General features: G+C 40.0%; 1 protein-coding gene across 2 annotated transcripts in view; it reads right to left on the bottom strand.

Annotated features, from left to right (window-relative positions):
- helz (helicase with zinc finger) overlaps positions 1-19,114 on the bottom strand; it is a 59,891-nt gene extending 40,777 nt beyond the window's left edge. For both annotated transcript variants that reach the window (XM_078279296.1, XM_078279304.1), the window contains exons 1-8: positions 19,028-19,114; positions 9,097-9,342; positions 8,101-8,137; positions 7,643-7,767; positions 5,548-5,604; positions 2,432-2,480; positions 2,062-2,137; positions 948-1,146 (exon numbers count right to left, since the gene is read on the bottom strand). In XM_078279296.1, the coding sequence (XP_078135422.1) occupies positions 948-1,146; positions 2,062-2,137; positions 2,432-2,480; positions 5,548-5,604; positions 7,643-7,767; positions 8,101-8,137; positions 9,097-9,324 (771 nt within the window). In that variant the 5' untranslated portion in view covers positions 9,325-9,342; positions 19,028-19,114. The remainder of the gene's footprint in view (positions 1-947; positions 1,147-2,061; positions 2,138-2,431; positions 2,481-5,547; positions 5,605-7,642; positions 7,768-8,100; positions 8,138-9,096; positions 9,343-19,027) is intronic.
- Positions 19,115-21,048: the final 1,934 nt, after the last annotated feature.

Here is a 21,048-nt window from a genome sequence, read left to right as displayed (position 1 = left end):
TAGCCTGCCTAGCTCATAGAACTTTTTGGCTCGGATGCGAGCCAGAAAGCTCACGTTATGCTAGCAAGATTCAAAGTCAATAACATTGTGTACGGTTGACAATCAGTGAGTATAATTGGACACTATGTTTACATAACAAGACAAGCTAGCTGTCCAGCCATGTCACTGTCCCCAAATCTTTAAAGACTTTTGTGAACAAATAATATGCCAGGTGTAGTAGCGAGTTGAACAGTGAACGAGATGAGAGATGATCCCTGTAAAACAAAGTCAGTTCGGAGGGGCAGTGTAATTTATTTACAGCTTGTGCGTTAGCGCCATGCTGTGGTGTTCAGAGGACGAGGCACTGAAGGACTACACTCAGCGTTGGAAATAAGATATTTTTAATTTTTTTTTCCAACAGTAAACAGTCAGTTTCACCAGAACTCGTCACTATGTGTCCTATATCCCTTTTTAATGGACATCCTGCAGCTAATCAGAATTGACTTTTCACCAATAAACCATGGTAGAAGATAAAGTAAAAGCCTGGTGTTTTATTACTTGAAGTTATAAAATGATAATACGCAAACAAGTGAAAACAAGGGGTATATCTATGTGTAACCTTCCTAATAGGAGAGCGTATGAACAACAGACCTGGTACATTTAAAAACTCAGCTAACGTAGTCAGTTTGGGGTGTGTGTGTGTGTGTGTGCATGTGCGTGTGTGTGTGTGTGTGTGTGTGTGTGTGTAAACAAAAGCTATTTGCTGGGTTGTACAAGGTTGTTGGTGCTGCCCCCACTAGAGTTACAAGGTGAGAGGATTATGAAAGTTTGGAGAAGTTTTTAATAAAAATCACAGTACCATACAGACGTATTTGGGTTTGCCTTTCTAGGAAGTGAATCTTTGCCTTGGCATGGTATTTTGTCTGTTTTCTATCCATCGAGCCACTTTTGAGTTTGCAAGCACTCACCACTTTCTCTGGGGAGAGGGAATTCATCCACTTCTCTATCAGGGTCTCCATGTAGTTCTCAGTGAAGTGTTTGCTCTCCTGCTGCTGTTTGAGGCGGATGAGGCGTGACGCATAGCGCTTTTGCCACTCCATCAGCTCCTCCTGAGAGTGGGCTGACGTACACTGGGCCCCGTACCGACACAGACCCTGCTCCAAGTACCTATAGCAAAGACAAACTGTGTGCTGAACTGGTGCTAAAACAAGGTCTGTATTGTATAAAATGTGTATTTGTGTGTTTTTAATCCAAAACATTTTAACATGGCCAAAAATCCTTCAAAACAGCATTTGACACAATCATGAACTGAAAGTCCTAACATTCCTAGGGCTGTACCAATTGGTTGGAAGCTTCAAAACTTTATTTATAACACTGAAATTCAAATGCTACGCAGCTTCTATTTTTGCATGTCCAACCACTCATTCTGTTTAAACCCAGTATTTCTGCACAGTTGCAGATAAGGATGAGGCTAACATTTCCAATAACTCCAGAGCGTTGTAAAGTCCAAGAGTCAAACTTTAGTGAAAACATTCAACAAAAAAACACAACAAAATTCTGTTTCAATCCATCTTGCATGGCATTTAGCCTTTCAAAAACTAAATTTTCACTGCAGCCAAAAAGCTTTCCCGCTTGCCGCACACAAAGGGAGGCACCTGTATTTTTTACGGGCAGTATAGCAACAATCTAGTTTGGCTTACCAGATGTACAGTGCTGGGATAAGGCCTGACATCCGGCGCGTTCCCTTCCACTATCTATTTAGCAAGGGCGTGCCGTTGCTGCATCCGGGGCTTAGCGCCGCCTAGGACGGTTACGATTGGTTTAGAGAAATACAAACAAGCCAGAGCGGTTTTTTACCCTATCCCTGAAAAGATAAGTGGTGTAGCCAATACATACTCCAGCACTGATACACTGATATACTTCCTGAAAGCTATATTGGTCAGTTTACTTTCAAATGCCAGTCTTTCACACAATATAGAACAGCAGACATGACATTAATTTCCCTTAGCAATATTGTGGATAAGAGATAAGACATTCTTCATGACTCACACCGTGTGAATATTACCAACCAGCGTGTATTACCTTTTACAGAGGGTGTACTCCTCACTGCTGGTGACTCCTCGGGGAGGAGGCCGAAACTGCCAGCCATCTTGGACCTCTGTAAATACACACAGCCAAGTGGTCAATATCCCACTAAGCCAAAGCCTTCAAAAACATCATAAAATGAGCTTCAGCTTGTAACTGGTTTAGAATGTGCTGCCAAATAGCTACGATAAAGACATTCTAAACATGAATAATATCTACTGTAGTTTTTTTTTTTTTGCTGTACTACTAATTTTTGTTACCAAGCACATCGCCATTTTTTTTCTCCAAGTTAAGAGATGTACTGCTTTACAAGCTTTACAACCCTGTAACAAGTATTGACAACAACTCATGCTACAGATTTGCTCACCTTCCTCCTGGTCATCTGTGTACTCTGGTGCCATCTCCCTATTTATAGCCTGACAGAGACAAAGATCGGGGCAGGGTGGGTGGAAATGGGGACAGAAAGATCATTACTATTATGTGAACTACTAACATAGCGATAGAAGCAGTTGGACCTCTGGACTTATTACAGACAAATAAGTAATACAGTGGAGCAAAAAAGTATTTAGTAGGGATGGGCATTCGATTAAATTTTCTTAGTCGATCGTCGGGAGAATTAACGATCGACTATCGATTAATCATTAATATTTTTATATTAAAATTAATGATTTATAAATTAAAAATTCAATGAAAATACAGCGTGTTTTCCTTCGATGACATCTTAATTACAAGAACAACAACAACAACTTGTGGCAGTTAACTGTCAACTGGAGGTTAGGCTAAACTTGAAGAGAGAGAGATAGCTAGAGAGAGAGAGATTATATATATATATATATATATATATATATATATATATATATATATATATATATATATATATATATATATATATATATATATATATATATATATATATATGCATGCGCTGCGTAGGCATGGACAACTCACATACAACTTCTGCACCAGTCTACTGGTTTTTGTTGAGAAAAATAAGCATGTTGACATGATCTGGGGTCAGACGCGACCACTACCTGGTGACTGTCAGTCGAGCCGCCGAAAACACCCGCTGGGATGCACAGGTACCTCCACGCTAACTTAGCCAGCCCGGGCCGGGGAACCTTATTCCGTTCTTCGTAGTGAGTTTCTACCAGTCTGGTGATGGTACGTCGTGACAGAATGTGACATGCTGGTTCCAATATCCATCTCAATGAACTTGCAGATCCCTTGGGTAATTTTCTCTGCTCGTTGTGCATCGCAGCTCCTCTGTGCTAACGCCGAGATGATGCTAGGTTGAGACTGAGAGCAGGATGCACCGCCACTGACATTAACCAGGGTCGGATGCACTTTGACAGTGGTACATCATTTGAGTCGTGGCCGTGTTGTACTTATACACGGCGTCGCAGTGTTTGCAGTGAACTAAGTCGTTTTTTTAAATCAAAATGGTCCCACGCCACACTTCGCCGTGGCCCCTTCATGATTACTTTTGAAATCAAAACAGAAACTCGCAGGTAACTGAGTAGCCTATGACGCCCCTGGGTGGTAAAATGTTTAATTGCTGCCACACAGTGAAATTAATTTCATTGCTTCAAGACTAACACTACTCAACCAGCATTAGTTTAATCGATAACAAATTAACGTGATCGACAAAATTCTTAATGATCAATTATCAATCGTCAATCATGCCCATCCCTAGTATTTAGTCAGCCACCAATTGTGCATGTTCTCCCACTTAAAAAGATGAGAGGCCTGTAATTTTCATCATAGGTACACTTCAACTATGAGAGACAAAATGAGAAAAAGAAAATCCAGAAAATCACATTGTAGGATTTTTAATGAATTTATTTGCAAATTCCTCAGGAAATAAGTATTTGGTCACCTACAAACAAGCAAGATTTCTGGCTCTCACAGATCTGTAACTTCTTCTTTAAGAGGCTCCTCTGTCCTCCACTCGTTACCTGTATTAATGGCACCTGTTTGAACTTGTTATCAGTATAAAAGACACCTGTCCACAACCTCAAACAGTCACACTCCAAACTCCACTATGGCCAAGACCAAAGAGCTGTCAAAGGACACCAGAAACAAAATTGTAGTCCTGCACCAGGCTGGGAAGACTGAATCTGCAATAGGTAAGCAGCTTGGTGTGAAGAAATCAACTGTGGGAGAAATTATAACAAAATGGAAGACATACAAGACCACTAATAATCTCCCTCATTCTGGGGCTCCACGCAAGATCTCACCCTGTGGGGTCAAAATGATCATGAGAACGGTGAGAAAAAATCCCAGAACCACACAGGGGGACCTAGTGAATGACTTGCAGAGAGCTGGGACCAAAGTAACAAAGGCTACCATCAGTAACACACTACGCCGCCAGGGACTCAAATCCTGCAGTGCCAGACGTGTCCCCCTGCTTAAGCCAGTACATGTCCAGGCCCGTCTGGAGTTTGCTAGAGAGCATTTGGATGATCCAGAAGAGGATTGGGAGAATGTCATATGGTCAGATGAAACCAAAATAAAAATGTTGGTAAAAACTTAACTCGTCATGTTTGGAGGGGAAAGAATGCTGAGTTGCATCCAAAGAACACCATACCTACTGTGAAGCATGGGGGTGGAAACATCATGCTTTGGGGCTGTTTTTCTGCAAAGGGACCAGGACGACTGATCCATGTAAAGGAAAGAATGAATGGGGCCATGTATCGTGAGATTTTGAGTGAAAACCTCCTTCCATCAGCAAGGGCATTGAAGATGAAACGTAGCTGGGTCTTTCAGCATGACAATGATCCCAAACACACTGCCCGAGCAACGAAGGAGTGGCTTCGTAAGCAGCATTTCAAGGTCCTGGAGTGGCCTAGCCAGTCTCCAGATCTCAACCCCATAGAAAATCTTTGGAGGGAGTTGAAAGTCCGTGTTGCCCAGCTACCGCCCCAAAACATCACTGCTCTAGAGTAGATCTGCATGGAGGAATGGGCCAAAATACCAGCAACAGTGTGTGAAAACCTTGTGAAGACTTACAGAAAACGTTTGACCTCTGTCATTGCCAACAAAGGGTATATAACAAAGTATTGAGATGAACTTTTGTTATTGACCAAATACTTATTTTCCACCATAATTTGCAAATAAATTCATTAAAAATCCTACAATGTGATTTTCTGGATTTTATTTTTCTCATTTTGTCTCTCATAGTTGAAGTGTACCTATGATGAAAATTACAGGCCTCTCTCATCTTTTTAAGTGGGAGAACTTGCACAATTGGTGGCTGACTAAATACTTTTTTGCCCCACTGTCCATCCACAACAGCTACAAGCTAGGCAGAGGAGCACAAATTAATTAAGTTAGTGTTAGAAATCAGGCCATTAGTCATCTTTATGACTCTCGCTGCAAGCATTAAACCCTCATCTATATAACCAGCAAGCATAAAAAGGTATGACCGAAGAGGAAAGAGAGCACAACAGTAAGGTGTGCAGCCCTGCAACCAGAAGCACTTACCTCTATTTCTGAGAAGAGCATTTTTAATCTGGTAAGGTCTTTTGTGACAATGCCATTCTGTAAAAGAAGGTAGAAAAGCATCTTCGTTACACCAACAGACTGCAATCAGTGCCTTCAGTACATGTTTATGATAACTATATAAAAAAAAAAAAAAAACAATGCTTTGGAATAAGCTGGCAGATGTTGCTTAGCATAATCATATGTATCATGTAATTTCCAGATATCTACAGGCAAGGCATTTAAATCCATTTTAAAAGCTGCACTATGCAAGTGTGAACATTTGCAGCTCCAATCAGCAAGGAATACAAGTGACAAAAATGTCTAACCTCATGTATTATCTAGATGATGTGCTTACAGTTTATACATTGCTCTTTCAATTTGTCACTTCTGTGGGTAGATTTCCTGCCCGTAACTATACCCGACAGCAGAATCTATCGAAATATGGTGAATTTGCAGGGTCTCAGTGGTGATTAGTAAGGAATTCTCTATTGCAGATGTATTTTATGGCTCAAAACTGATACCTGCGATTTTTTCCTTAAAAGACCAAGGCTTTAATTAACAAAAGGTGTTAAAAATATAACAATAATAAAAATGTTAATTTGTCTTCTCATCCTTCTCTAGGGCAGATCTAGATGATAGATACATCCTAGATGATCAGATAAAGCATTCCAATATGTAGTAAATACAGTCCCAGCTGACTGCCTGTCCCGTTTCTGATTTTTACACTCAGGCATTTAAGCAACAAAAAGTCTCCAATAGGGCCTATTTTTCATTTACTACTGACCTTACTTCAAATGAGCACCTGTGTCAGCTCTTACAGAACAGATCCAAGCAGAGCTTCTCTAGTCTGGTTTATAACTCCATTACAGGTACCTGATTTGAATCACTTGATAGGTTTAAAACAAGCTAAAAAAAAATAAATAAAAAAAAACTGATAACACACTTGCATGACACTCTATAGGACAACTAAACTCCACACACACACAGGGCCAAAATGTAGTGGCAAACAAAAGAAGAGAAGAGTTTTCTGCATCTCTAGTGTTCCCTTTCTGATTGTCAGAAACTTTGTGTGCATGAGAAAGCCCACTTTTAGAGTGAAAACACTGAGAAATACTGTAAGTCAAACAAATCCAAGGAAGTACACTTAGTATAGGAGAAGTGTGAAAAGGTGGGTGTCAAAAAGAAGGGGGTGCAGTCAAAGGAGGAAAGATAATGAGCCCAAGCTGTGTCAGAATAATGTTTCTTTGTGACAGATATAGAGAGACCTGCCTTGCAAACAGGAGGGTCCACACTTGCATAAAATGTTGGATGACCTTGGGACCAAGCTCAACCTTTAAATGTGATTGTGTGAGTGATTGTGAGTGAGTGAGTGTGTGAGTGAGTGTGTGTGTGTGTGTGTGTGTGTGTGTGTGTGTGTGTGTGTGTGTGTGTGTAGGCAGGAAGTGGTTGCTAACAGGAGAAGAGTGGAGCTGGGGGAAGCACCATGGCAGCAAAATGCATGTTGAAGTATGAAGACAGCGGTTGAGATTAGCAAAGAGAGGGAGAAGTCAGACAGGCGACAAAGTGGACCCATAAAAAAGTGATGCTCTGTATGTCTGTTAAATCCACAAAGTAGCACTGTTATAAGTAGGGCACTACAACCTTGTCTTAGACATTTATTTTTCATGTAGCTCTTTTTCAATTCAGAAGTAAGCCTTGTAGAACATCATTCCAACATTAGTTAGGAACCTTTTAACAATACTAATTTACTCCACTGTGGTACATAATTTGGATGATCCTGAAAAATGTTTTTAATCTGTTTTTCATGGGCCATATGTTTCTTCTATGTGTAGCATACTTTGCAAAACCACCATGACTATCTTAATCATCAAGCACACTGTATCTAATATTACAGTAGCATCTCAGATCACTTTGAAAGTTATGTTCATTATCATTCAGTATTTAAACTCCTCCCATGCCCTGAAAATGTCCATAGAGGAAATTATGACCTGTAATGAAGTATGACCCAGTAATTAAGCTTTAATATGCACTTTGGCATTACATTCTAATTACAGTCAATATGTAGGCTGACATATACATTGTCCAATAATCATACCATTGGCTCTCCATACAAGGCTTTAGAGAGGATGTTGGCCACCTCCTGCAGACTGCCATCCATAAGCATTGAGCGCAAGCTGGCCTGTAGCGAACCGTCTCCCCTGGCAATCTCTTCTGCCAGGACTAGGACAGGATGAGGAATACACAGGGAACATGTAGGGAGAGAATTAAACTCAATACATTCAGTTAGGGTTTCGTCCAATATATGTAATATGTTTTTTCAAGCCTGTTCTCTAGAACATTGTAGAATTGAAGCAATGCCAATAACCCAATAGACAGTAAATAAGTAGGATTCTGCAAAGAATTGAGGCCAAATTTGACATCTCGTCTGCTACACTGAGGCAATGGCATGTTAGAACTTAGGCTAACTTCTACACACTTTGTCTGCCACTAGGTAGAAAAAACGACTACTGTATACAGTATCAGCAGATGGTTCCAATTTGAAATGCTACTCACCATGTTTGCAGTCTTCATCTGCTTCATCATAGTTTTTCTGTAGGCAGAAGGGGAAAAAAAGAAGTTAAAAAGTGGTAACCATAACAAGTGGGAATACTTTGTGTTGGAGGGTCAGAGCTTCACATTAGCTCCAAGAATGGCTATCTTTGCCTCACAGCGGAGTCCCTCACACTATCATTATAGACTTAAGTAGTTTCCATAATCTTAGGGCTTAAGTTACTGGTGTAATTTTAGTGCTCTGGGAAGATAACATAACAGTACCATGGAGGAAGAAAGTAGGGTTTATTGTTCTCATTTCTAGCATTCTCTTTATGATAATTTACCAAGTGATTAGAAGTACAACAATGAATTTAAAGCACAATGATCAGCCTACATCATTTTAGTATAATGAATTTATTTAAGAATAGGAGAGAATTATATTCTATTTGGTAATAGGACCTTTCAGAGATCTGTCTCAAAGTTAAGATTTTTAAAGATTCTCAAAGAAGGGTATCCCTCCCCCTCCTGCCATAACTGAGGTTGACTGGTATGATATAAAATGAAAAAAAATTGTGGGCCACAAAGCAACAGGGGAGGAGGGAAAAGAGTGGTCATCTAAGACTATAGGTTGTTTGCTGGCTAGGGCAGCAACAATTTAGAGCTGCAAAGATTAATCGATTAGTTGAAAACTATTAAATTAATCGCCAACTATTTTTAGTTTTTAAGTGATTAATCGGTTTGATTCATTCATTTATGAAAGAAAAAAATCTAAATTCTCTGATTTCAGCTTTTTAAATGTGAATATTTTCTAGTTTCTTAACTCCTCTATGACAGTAAACAGAATATCTTTGAGTTGTGGACAAAAAAGGACATTTGAGGACGTCATCTTGGGCTTTGGGAAATACTGACTGCCCATTTTCACCAATTTCTGAGAATTTATATACCAAAAAACATATTGATTCATTAAGAAAATAATCAACAATGAAAATAATCCTTAGTTGCAGCCACTGTCCTCACCAGCTGCAAGAAGGCAGCAATTCGGTAGAGCAGGGCACGGCTGCGGAGGAGTCCGGCAGCAGCGACAAGGGATGAAGGGCTCGGTGGGACTGGAGCACCGGAGGGTGGGGCTTGGGGTGCAAGGACCACCAGGGCGTCCGTGCTATGGCTGACTGCCGCCTCGTACTCCTGCTTGGCTAACGATCTGCTGGCTTCTTCACATGACTTCTCCGCTCTCCTGTCCGCCATGACTCAGGGACAAAACTTCTGAAATCCGAAAAAGACAAGAAAGACATAGTTTGAATATCTTTTCTGAGGCAGGGATGGGCAACAGGAGACCAGAAACTGCCACCCCGATTAAAGTGACAAAACTTGGCTATAGCTGATGTGCTGGGTGAAGGAAGGTGTGATTGTCATGTCTACAAAGTTGCAGTATTGCACTGGATTAGAAACCCTTTAAGTAATTGTTTTAATAAACGGAAAACCGCAATGTACATCCATTCCTAAACAATGCTTACTCTGATATAGAGCCACTTTGTGTTCATCAACATTTTACAGCTGCTCCACAGCTTAAATGCTGACATTGGTTGAAAACTAAAAACATTTTCTTTGTACTGAAAATGAAGCAAGGCTTTTCAAACTCCCTGCAACAGTTCAAGACTGGAATATTCTTTTTTCCACAGGAACTGAAATAACACAACCGTCATCTAGGCACTGAAAAATTGTGAACGTGATACATTAATCTAAAACTGGGACAATTATGCCTTTTCTTATTTTCACAAAAGCTTTTTCTTTTCTCTCCATGGCTGTGTGTATCCAGACTTTTTGTTTCTTGTTAGCTAAAGCATTCTCACTGGCTGTAGGTTAGGTTCTAGTCAACATGGAGTGAACATGCAAATAGATCAGACCATTATACTGACTATTTGTAAGTACATACCAGGTTATACAATGTGAGAAAATACAACCTACAGTACACCCACACACAACTATTGGTGAAACAGATTATATTTGTTTGCTTCACTTTCCAACTTAAACTTGACATGTAATGACCAAGTTTCCACCATCATTTTTGCATCTCAATAAAACTTAATTGTGAAATACATTGTGTATTTTTGAGAACTTCAATGACTGTATAAAATAATGTAACATTAATGCCTTAGGTTTGATTGTTTTTCACATCTCATAGCACAAGAACACTCAGCACAAAACCTTCCATAAATGCCTCACGTTGGAATTTACAGGAAATTAACTTATAATATCCACATTTTTTTCCCAGCGAGAGAGAGAGAGAGCTCCTCTCTATTTCTCTTGGGAGTGGTGGATCACTTACTAACACTTGCTCTCCCAGTTTTAAACATCATAAATGTGTACAGCTGACAGCCTAATCCCATTCATCCACTCCAGAAAATAACTCAAACAGATTACAGATGGACAAAAAGTCAATCTTATATGGACTATGTCAGGGCCATAGAGGTAGAACAATAGCCTACATATTTCCATCTTGAAAGTAGGGATGCAACGATTATAGATTTTGTTGGTACGATTATAGTCTGAAAAATAAACACAGTTTCACAATTATTATGCATTAATTAATTTCACTGCTAATGTATGAAATCACATAAACAAACTATGATTTTAGATGTGATGTAGATTTTAATGTGTTATGTATTGCTGCCTTTGGAAACAGAAATAACAGTAACAGTTTTGAGAATTATTATACACTATAGACTATACACACACGACGCTGGCGCATCCTCCAACTCCAGGCAGCCTTCCTTATCTCTCCCACTTGACATTTCTGCATGTGACGTGACCTGCAGCACTCCACCTGAGGAGCGGTCGGCTCGGCGCCTCTCAAAATCTGACGAAAATCTTTTAAACTGACCTTTGTCGATCAAAAAAAAAAATTTCTTGCTTAAAATGTTTTCAGAAACACTTTTCGGTGAACTATTTTCGTAAAATACGAGATCGTATTCGTTTTGAAATTCGGGAGCAGCAAGAACAACGTGATCAATCAGCTGCCATGTGTTGTGTTCGTCACGCTCATCCCCCTCGTCGTTAGTCTGCAATGCCACAGCGTAAACATACACGCCACTTTCTAAAGCCACGTGGCGTGTTATCGCGGGGCTACGTGTTATCGCAAGGCTACGGTTGGGTTTAGGAAACGTCACACGCGGGTTAGGTTTAGGAAACAAGAACGGGGTTGGGTTTAGGGAAAGAACAAACGTGGAAAGGAAACATCACACGCAGGACACGATCCCCGGACAGGATTCCCGCTCTCCTGGGTGAAAGTCCTGAGTTTGATCCATCCTCCACCTCGACCAACCTTCCTACGCTTTTTTTTTTTGCCCTTTCATACTACTCGCTACGGCGTCAATACACAGCAAATCACACGGTAATGTAAGTCAATGGAAGCCAAATGGCGTTGATAAACACGCTAAATCTTGATAACACACCAATAATGGCATAAGAATTGGCGTGTCATACATACGGCACTTCATGAGATCAGTCTGAATCGTCAACCTTTTTATTTAAATTCATCTGAAAAGATAAGAGACTAGAGATGAATCAGTCACACCATAAACAAAGAAGAAGTTGGCCCTTTTTGGGCTAGAAGCAGCCCTGCTAGCTGGTCTAAAATTGAAGGAGCTGCTAGACAAGATGCACCTGTCACAGGGAGATGCGCAGCATGTTGCCAAGGAATAAATGCGATGGAAAGATCTCTTTGCAGCCTTATGTCCCATAGGGGATGAAGAAGAGAAAGTAAGTAACGTGTTGTGTTAACGTCAGTGACATGTTTGAGCTGTAACGCAACGTTATCATCAGTGCACTCACTGTAAATGCAAACGTCGGCTCCTGACTCGTTAGCTGTTAACTGTAACGTTACCGTTAACATTAAACAGGCTAACGTTAGCTAACTGGTGACGTTAATAAGCTAACACACACTTAAAAACAACGTTAACAATAAAGTCGCTAGCAAGCTTACCAACTTGGGTTGAATTCCCCGTTGCAGCTGCAGCTGTTGTGAGGTCAGGGGCTGGCTTTATGTTTTCCTGGAGTTTGCTAACTTTATGCAACGTTAAATTGCGGCAACAAGTTATCCCACCACGGGACGCCGTTGTACATCACTCTGACAGTCAATACTCGCGGTGACCGGCCCCGGCGTCCGATGTGCCGTGTGTGCGCAAACGCGAACGTTTATGTTGTCAGGGAGGTTTAATAAGAACTGCACACACTGCTACACATAACTTGCAGTCAGTTAACACTCGGTGTAGCGGAGCATTTACGATGAATTAACCTTGACGTTTCAAAGCGCAGTTAATAGGGAAATCGGTTAATCGCTGCATCCTTACCTGAAAGGGGAAGAAATTACTTAGACTCCACATGCAATACACGTCAAAATTGAATATTTTGTGTTACATATATATATATATAGTACATGTATGATTTTGGTATTTAGAAGTTTTAATGTGAAACATAAACCTAATTTCCATTCAAAATGCCACCACTCACTTTGGTGTAAACGCCTCCCAAGACATTATAACAAAAGTCACTACATGAATCAGGCGGAACCAAGTCAGATCTGCGTAATACTTTTTCTGAGACCATTTAAGAACAAGATGAGCAGAATCTGCCACACGAACAATGACTCAACTTGACCAGTTGCTAACTAAAATCTTAATTTGAAAAGGGATTTTTCTCCCTGCTGCACTCTTACTTATTACATGCGACTCTCTGAGACATATTGCAAGACGTCAAAACAAGAAGACATCTTATTGAGCTCTGAGAAACGGCCCTTATTTTTTACATTAACGGAATGGTGTTTTGTGGATGGAGGGGATGTCTGCTCACGAGTCATGTCCTCATGTGGTTGATCTGTGTCATTAAGTCAACAGAAAGAGAGGATGAGGCTCTAAGAGTGGCTCCTACATACCTTATATTCTGGGCCTCTGCTCACACAGTGTACATTCAAATACATTTGCAACTAGCTGGGAAAGCAGTGATCACATGAGAAGCCTAAAGCATTATGTGAGAAAATTTTTTTATCATCTCAAGCTCCAAAGCAACAACAGTGGAGTCAACTGTCTGGCGTCATGTGACTGCTTAGACTAAGGGCATTAACATAATTGATAATGCAGAATGTGAAGCTTTTATTGAGACTAGACAGTATGACATGCTGGACGGTATGCAGAAGGCAATGGGCGTGTTGTGCCACAAAGCCAAACGGTCAACACCAACTATTACCTCTTTTACACCATGTTCAACCTGAGTCGGACCAGGGTTATCTGACCCGTGTTTAACGCTTCTTTTGTTAATTCAAACCAAGCCAGTCAACACAGGTTGATCCCTGGTCATGACAATTCACATATGACCTGGATCAGAAAGGGGATGTGTCCCCCTTTATTTATTTTTTTTTTTTTTTTAAATACCGAGTTCAAAGGCCTGCCCCTGACACACCAAGGAGATCGGCGTCCGTCCAAGTTGGTGCGATGTGTCACACACCGTTGCTACTAGTCGGCCCTTGTTTCGGGCGATTTAACGTTGGCGTCAAAGCTGGTGGTGAGAGGAATTCATTTGATTGGCTATTCAGTTTAAGCTAATTTTTGCAAGACAAAGAAAAAGGAAGTGAGGAAAGCAAGCAAACGACTGAAGTCAACAGGGCACACGCAGAAGGCTCTTCTCATTTTTCATCTTCATCTTATCTGATTATTCCAATACACAGAGCTGTCAAAACTGGCCAAAAATGACTTTTGAGTAGCCTAGAAATCTAGACGCACCCTAGCGGCAGCAAATGTAATTTGCAGCCAGGGGGTCTAGCAACTCTCCGTTGGCTTGCGAGCTGGAAAAGCCAAACTCCAGCCGGGCCAATCACATCGTGTATAGAGTCAGTGGACGAGCTTAACATAAGGGCGCAGAGTTACGACGGTTTCGCGCAAATTCCCTGCTACCTGAAAACAAAGACGATGGCTGCTGCTGGCGAACAGCGGTCTGGAGACTTGGAGTTAAGCTTTTCTTTGAGAAAAGAATGGCACTGAAGTCACTCTTAAAAAAAAAGGAAGATGTGTTCGGAGTTTTGCCGACCGGATACATTCTTCGTTGCTCTGGTTGGTTGTAGCGCTATCCTATTGCGTGCAGAGGGAATTTGAAAGACAACAGTTTATCCCGCCCCTCGGATTGAGCCCTGCCAATGGTGAGTTCCCAGACCCAACATCTTGATGTGGGTCTGGCTTGTCAGGCTAACTTTTGAATGTTCCTTCTGAAAAAACACAGAGGTTCAAACAATTAAATTATTATTTTATTATATTATTATTATTTTAAGGGATGCATCGCTGTGTCGGCTGGACATTGGAATCGGCCGACCCTTCCCTTACTGCATTATATTCCAGTCGGGCTTCGTCACCACTAGTTCTTTGCCGTGCTTGGTATGTCAGGGCCTTGGGATAACTAATAGTTGATGCAAGATAACTATCATAGCAGTATACTGTACAATGCCCACCTCAAGTCTCTGTGGCCCCAGCAACATGCATTTAATGCCTAGCTAAGAAACAAAAAAGCAGCTACAGCATGATAATCGAAACCTCAGTCTGAGATTACAAGACCTTCACACCAACCAGCACAGATCTGGATAGAATGGTACACCATGACCTGTTGGGGAACACCAGGGAAACAAAAGCTCAACCTTGGCCAATAACTTAGTAACTTTTGGTCAGATTTCAACCTTACTCGTTTAACCATTGGCATTGCAGCTTATCTCAGGCTGGCAGAAAAACACCTTTTATCAAAGCAGCATTATAGTTATTATGTGCAAAGATGGCTGACAAAACAAACGTGTGGTTGCTAATTAAAATTCCACAACAATTTGCTGATGCTGATTTCCATCCTGGCCCTCACCACAGCCTGGAATTCAGCTTTTGATTATGACTGGCTCAAAGGGAACAGTGAATGTGTGCCCTGTGGCTCAGTAATTTTGGGTTCATTTGTAACAGCTAGTCCTTGAAAGTGAGACAGCAGACAGCTACTGTATGTTAAAGCTGCATTAGCAGTATCACGAAATCATCAAATAACAGATAATGTCACATCCTGGTAAAAAAAACTGGCATTTCATAAAAAAAACATTGATTGGGCATTTCATGTGCCCTAACGGACTATGCGAGAAGAGGGAAAAACTGATTAGACCTGCCATGTTGGCGTAATTTTGCAATAAAGAGCATATTAACACTGCAGTGCGACAGTTACTTCTTGAATATCCGGCAACAGGTAACTATGCTTGTAGCAGCTGCTCAAGCACAACTGGCAATGCCTGACTGGCCAGTTCTCGTCTCTGAGGACCATAACATACAGACAAATTCGCTAGTTAATGTACAGTACATGTTGGGTGCGCACATGACATGACTAGGGTTGGGTATCGTTTGGGTTTTTTCCGATACCGGTGCTAAATTGATACTTTTAAAATGGTGCCAAAATGGTGCCTGAACCGAAATATATATTATTTCTAATGTATATAATATAAAAAAGGAGCACAAAAAGACAGTTGGAGACATTAAAGAACGGCTTGTTTATTGCTAAGGCCATATGGTAAAAATGAAATGATTAATTAATAATGTAATAACAATAACTCATAACAATGACTTATTTCACCAGTAAATTGCTGGTAAATGACAAAAACAAGCACCAAATGGGAAAAGGGTATTTTACAATAACTTAAAATGCACCACAAGTCTGGCGAATTTCAAGTGAACTGTGTGTTGTCTGTGTGTTGTTTTTTTCCGACAACGGCAGCTGCAGTCAGACTGTTACGTCCCGGTGTTGGAATCCTCTACAGGGAAACACAGTCACACTTTGCACCGCCTAATGTAAGCTGTCAGCATTTTAACCATTGTGTTTAATCCAGCTACTAGCTAGCGGTAACGTAGCGTCCCGTGCAGCGATGCTTCTGAAAAAAAAGTCAGGCACCGAAATTTTCGTTCTTATTCGGTCTCGTTACTACCGTTTACGTCGGAACCTGTGCCCTATTGGCACCGCGTTTCGGTACCCAACCCTAGACATGACACAGACTAAATCTGGAGTTAGTGTTGATGTATAGCATTTATCATAGGTTTAACTTCATTTATTTCACACAGAATTAACACTGAGGCCAACAAGGTAAAATTTCCCAACACATGCAATATTTTCCAATGTTGCTAATGACAGCACACCCATCTCCATCTTCTCAGAAAGACACTATATGTTTATGCAAATTTAACATGGACAAATGCATGTCCTAAACAACAAACACTTGTGTTTCATGTACAGTATCTGACAATATATTACAGCTCTCTCCACAATGTCATCTTTTCCACAAGAACAAAAGTGAACTGCCGCCAAGTTCACTTCCTCAAAAAAATGAAAACATTCAGATGAGGAAGAATACTATATCTTATGAGTAGGCTGTATGAAAATGTATGCTTGTATACTATATGCACATTAGGGCTGCACAATATGAGGAAAATATGCGATAACGATATTACTTGTGCCAAATAGATATTAAACTGTACTCAGCTCTGCATTTCTGCTGCTTTCAGTATTCTTCTAAAGTACAACAAATTGCTTGTTGAATTTAAAACAAATAAAAAGGAAATCATTCACAACATTCTTTTATTGAACATTGAATTGAATATAAAAAGGCACCACTAAAAAAAGAATGACGACGAATTTTCCAACACAAAAAATCTCTGAGTGTCTTTCGCGATGTGTTTATTGCACCAGTTGATATTGGGGTGACGCTAAAAAAAAAAAAATAATCGACATTTTGTGCAGCCCTAATCCACTGGCCAATTATGACAAATAATGTTGCAGCACCCATATCGTAATAGGATTGCGACGGTATGAGATTTTTGAAGGTACGGTAACTTCGCAGAATATGTCACGCTTTCACGGTATTACACTATTATAATTATTATTATTATTATTATTATTATTATTATTATTATTATCATTATCATCATCATCATCATCATCATCATCAGTTGCAACCCTTAAAGACGTAAAAAGTTTTTGGGGGGTTGAACAAACTTCTAAATTTAAAAATTATAATTCAAACTTGAAACCATCTTTAAATGTAAGTAAGTATGTGTAAAAAGTCTTCCTTTTTTCAATACTGTAGATCCGTGGTTCCCAACCTTTTTTCCTTGGCGCCCCCCCTACTTATGTCTAAGAAAAGCCCACCCGGAAACCGAAGTTGAGGTAACTCTCGAGATAGAGCCTTACTTTTTTTTTTTGATACAGAGCAGTTATCAGCACGTTTACGTTTCTCCGCCATGTTTCATTCAAATAGTGAAAATAGGAAAAACGAGGATGATAGCAGCTAGCAGCTGACCTGATGACAGCAAGGGTCCCAGGTTAAGAGGTCCCGGAGGTTTGGCCTATTAAGTAGCCTGCCTACAATTTTACGAACAAAAATATATAGTTTTTATACCGTTTTTTTTTTTACCTCAACCTCAAACCAGATAAAGACTTGCGCACCCCCTGTGATCTTTGCCGCCCCCCTGAGGGGTCCCTGGACCCCAGGTTAGGAACCACTGCTGTAGATAAGGAAATGTGCATGGAATGATAACCATAAATTTTCATACTATGGTATACCATGAAACCGGTATATCGCTGCAACACTATTACATAATAACACACAGCTTCTCTGGAGCATCTTAAACAAGAAACACTGGTCCAGCCCCTGTTTCCACATATTGTATTTGATTAATGTCAAAACCATAGTTTAAAAACATGCACCACATAAAAAGGCAGTCGCCTTATGCCATTATTGCCATAGTGGCAACTAAGACATTCTAATGTTTCTATCTTACAACATTGAGGGACAACATATAATCGTCAGAATCTAGTTAGCAAATGTTGTACAGTATGAGGAATGCAAAACGAGGGTGGGAAGTTGCTTGGGTTAGCAGACAAGGTCTGTTGCTGGGAAAGGGAAACACAGGACTGATCTTAACACAGGACGTTCTCCAATTATGAGAGCATATTTTAAAAACCTATGCCGCGTTTTACACTTTTATTTGTAACAGTAAGAATAGCTGTTACCTAATGTTAGTGCTTGCAAGCCAGCCAATTCAGAGGCATCAACAAATAGTTTGGCGGGATACAGTGGGTGGACACCTGCCTTGTTTTTAGTGTCCAGTCGTGGGGATCCTACTACAGAGGCTACTGTTTCGACTGCAGGAATGTTACAGTGGAGAAGAAAGCTAATTTTTTAGCTGAGGATAGTTGTAAAATAACATCGATTGCTTTCATCCTGACATAACGTTATTTGGCTTGACAGTTACGTTATCGTTCGCAGCAATGTGTAGAAAACACGGCTATAAAACTTGCACATTTTCAATCGAATTAAATTATTAGACATCAAGAGAGCAGACACTAATAAACACAAACGTTGGAAATGACTTGTTTCGTCTTTCAGCAGGTAGAGTTTTAGCTAGCTGTTGTTTGTCTAGTGAACTTGTCATGACTGTTGCAAGTCAGAGCGATGACGGCAGCGTTACAAAGCCCTGAAAAATTTCCCCACAATGTTGGTTAACTTGCCGTTTGCGTTTGCCCAGGATAAACAATGTTGCCACTAACCAGAGTATGCGTAGCTAACAGCTAGCTTGCCAGCCAAAACACGGCCTTTCTTGGCACCAAACTGGCAAGCTCACAACAAGAATAGCTGGCTGGTTTGTTAATATTAGCAAGCTAGCTAGCAAGCTGGCTAGCTAGCTAGCTAGGTTCGCCGAAACAAAACGGGTTGGGGCCTGTAATTTTGCTACGGTGTTTAGGCGCATATAATTGATATGACATCGTGTTTTACTTCTTGCATGAACTCAAAGCATTCGTCATTATCATAATGATTTGTGAAGGGTATTCGTGCCAGTGGCTTTGCGATGAAAAAGACAACTGAAAGGGCTGAAAATGGGAAGTCAACACTTACCTAGCTTTACTTTCTACGCCATCTTGGATCCACTTGTCAGACCATCGCAAAGCATAGTGGGAATGCACTGATCTGAAGGTTGAGAGGACTGTGTGTGACTGCGTGTGTTTGTGTGTGGCCTCTCAAGGCAGGGATCTTCCTTGTCAAAAAGCGTTTGTCTTAAAATTCTTTTGATTTGATTCATTTCAAACATATAACTTAGGGTTACCATTTACTGTTAATTCTAATAAAATTACTCTTAAATGTATGACCAAATAGAAGTTTAAGTGTAATATTTTAGAATGGCTGTACAACTGGGACAATAAAAAAAAAAAACACTAAAAAACTTAACTTGTTTATTTATATGAAAGGCATTAAAAACACAGATGTGACATTTTTTGCTGTGAACACACATTTGAAAACTACTTTGGCTTATGTTGGCATGATAAAAAAAAATGGGGCAATATATCCTGGGGCAAAATATTTTGTTTTTGATTCAAAACATGCTGAACAACCAAAGGGAATTATGTTATTATATATATATATATATATATATATATATATATATATATATATATATATATATATATATATATATATATCAGAACAAGCTCACTCAAACAAAAAAGGTCAAACCAGTGATGCCATTTCCTGCCGTGTTGATCCATTGCCTCCTCTTCTGTATAATAGTCAATTGAATGGCACTGTACTGTATTTGCTTTCCCAGAGCATCCTGCAGATGCTGCCTCTGCTGGAGGTGAAATTGTGATGGTAAGATGGTATCAGTAAAGTGTGAGATGTACTGATGTCATTTAGACGTACCTCGCCTCTAATGACCAGTTATAAATGTATATCCATGTAAATCAAAATAGTTTATTTTTGTTTTGGTTTCAACTATGATATATCTATATAAATGTAACCAAACACACCACCACTGTGTTTAGTTTGTAGCCTCAACCTTGGTTATCCATTCTAGATAACATACATAATGTAACGTTATCAATGTGTTGGCTACTATTTATCGATTAAAATAGAATTTCAGGTGGTGCATGACCTTATGTGTGACCACTATTGGAGCTGCTAGTCTTTCTGGCTGCAATGTGGGAAGGAGGCAGGTTAGTCAGACATGAGGTTATGCCATAGACTGTAAAGAGGGTTATGCATTATGTAGGGCTGTACACTGTAAATGTGCAGATGGCTGCCAAATTAAAGAAAACACCAACACCTACAGTAAGTTGTTAGGTCACCATAAGCTGTCAGAATAGCTTCAATGCTCTTTGATATCCATTTTACAAATGGAAGAATCTGCATTTCCTTCACATTTATTCAGAAGTTTTCTTTAGTTTGTCACCTGTCTGTAGGTAGTAGTCAAATTGTCATACAGAGTGCACACTATAATTCCTCTACCCTGTACACTGTAACAAAGTCAATTACAGTGGGTGCTCCTAATTCACTGGCATATGAGGGGTACCCTTTGTTTAAACTTTGACCAGAAATGTTTATAGCAGGGAATTTCTAAGGTGGATAGAGAAAATTAAAGCATTAGGGGCAGACTCAGTCAATGTGAGTTTAAGGTCCTGCGGTTCTGAGTTGGAATTCTGGAACTGTTGTCTTGTCTTGTGTTTATTTTAGTTATTTTTTTTTTGTATGGAAATGACTACACTAACCGGACACGTAACATTGGTCAAGATTAGTAACAGCATATAAGTAGAAGTCTTATTGTCTCTTGAATTAAATTGTATTGGATTAAAACTTGCAAACATCTTGCATGAACTTGACAAATCTTGATTTACCACGTCAGGTGTCTTGATTTTAGATGAACAAAACTAGGGAAGATTTGTTTTCCTTCTCCAGGTCTCGTTAGGGGAATTAACAGCATTGTGATATGTTTTTTTTCTGCTTGTATTTTCTAAAACTTAATACAGAATACACATGGATGTGTTGCAGTCATGTTTATAAGAACCTTAAGGGATAGTTTAAATATTTTGAAGAGGGGTTGCATGACGGCCTTATCCATAGTCAGTGTATTACTTCAGTGGATG

This window comes from Sander vitreus, chromosome 2 (genome assembly GCF_031162955.1).
Source record: "Sander vitreus isolate 19-12246 chromosome 2, sanVit1, whole genome shotgun sequence".
Lineage (NCBI taxonomy): Eukaryota > Metazoa > Chordata > Actinopteri > Perciformes > Percidae > Sander > Sander vitreus.
Note: the sequence above shows the minus strand (reverse complement) of the source record. Positions and strands in the feature narration are given on the sequence as shown.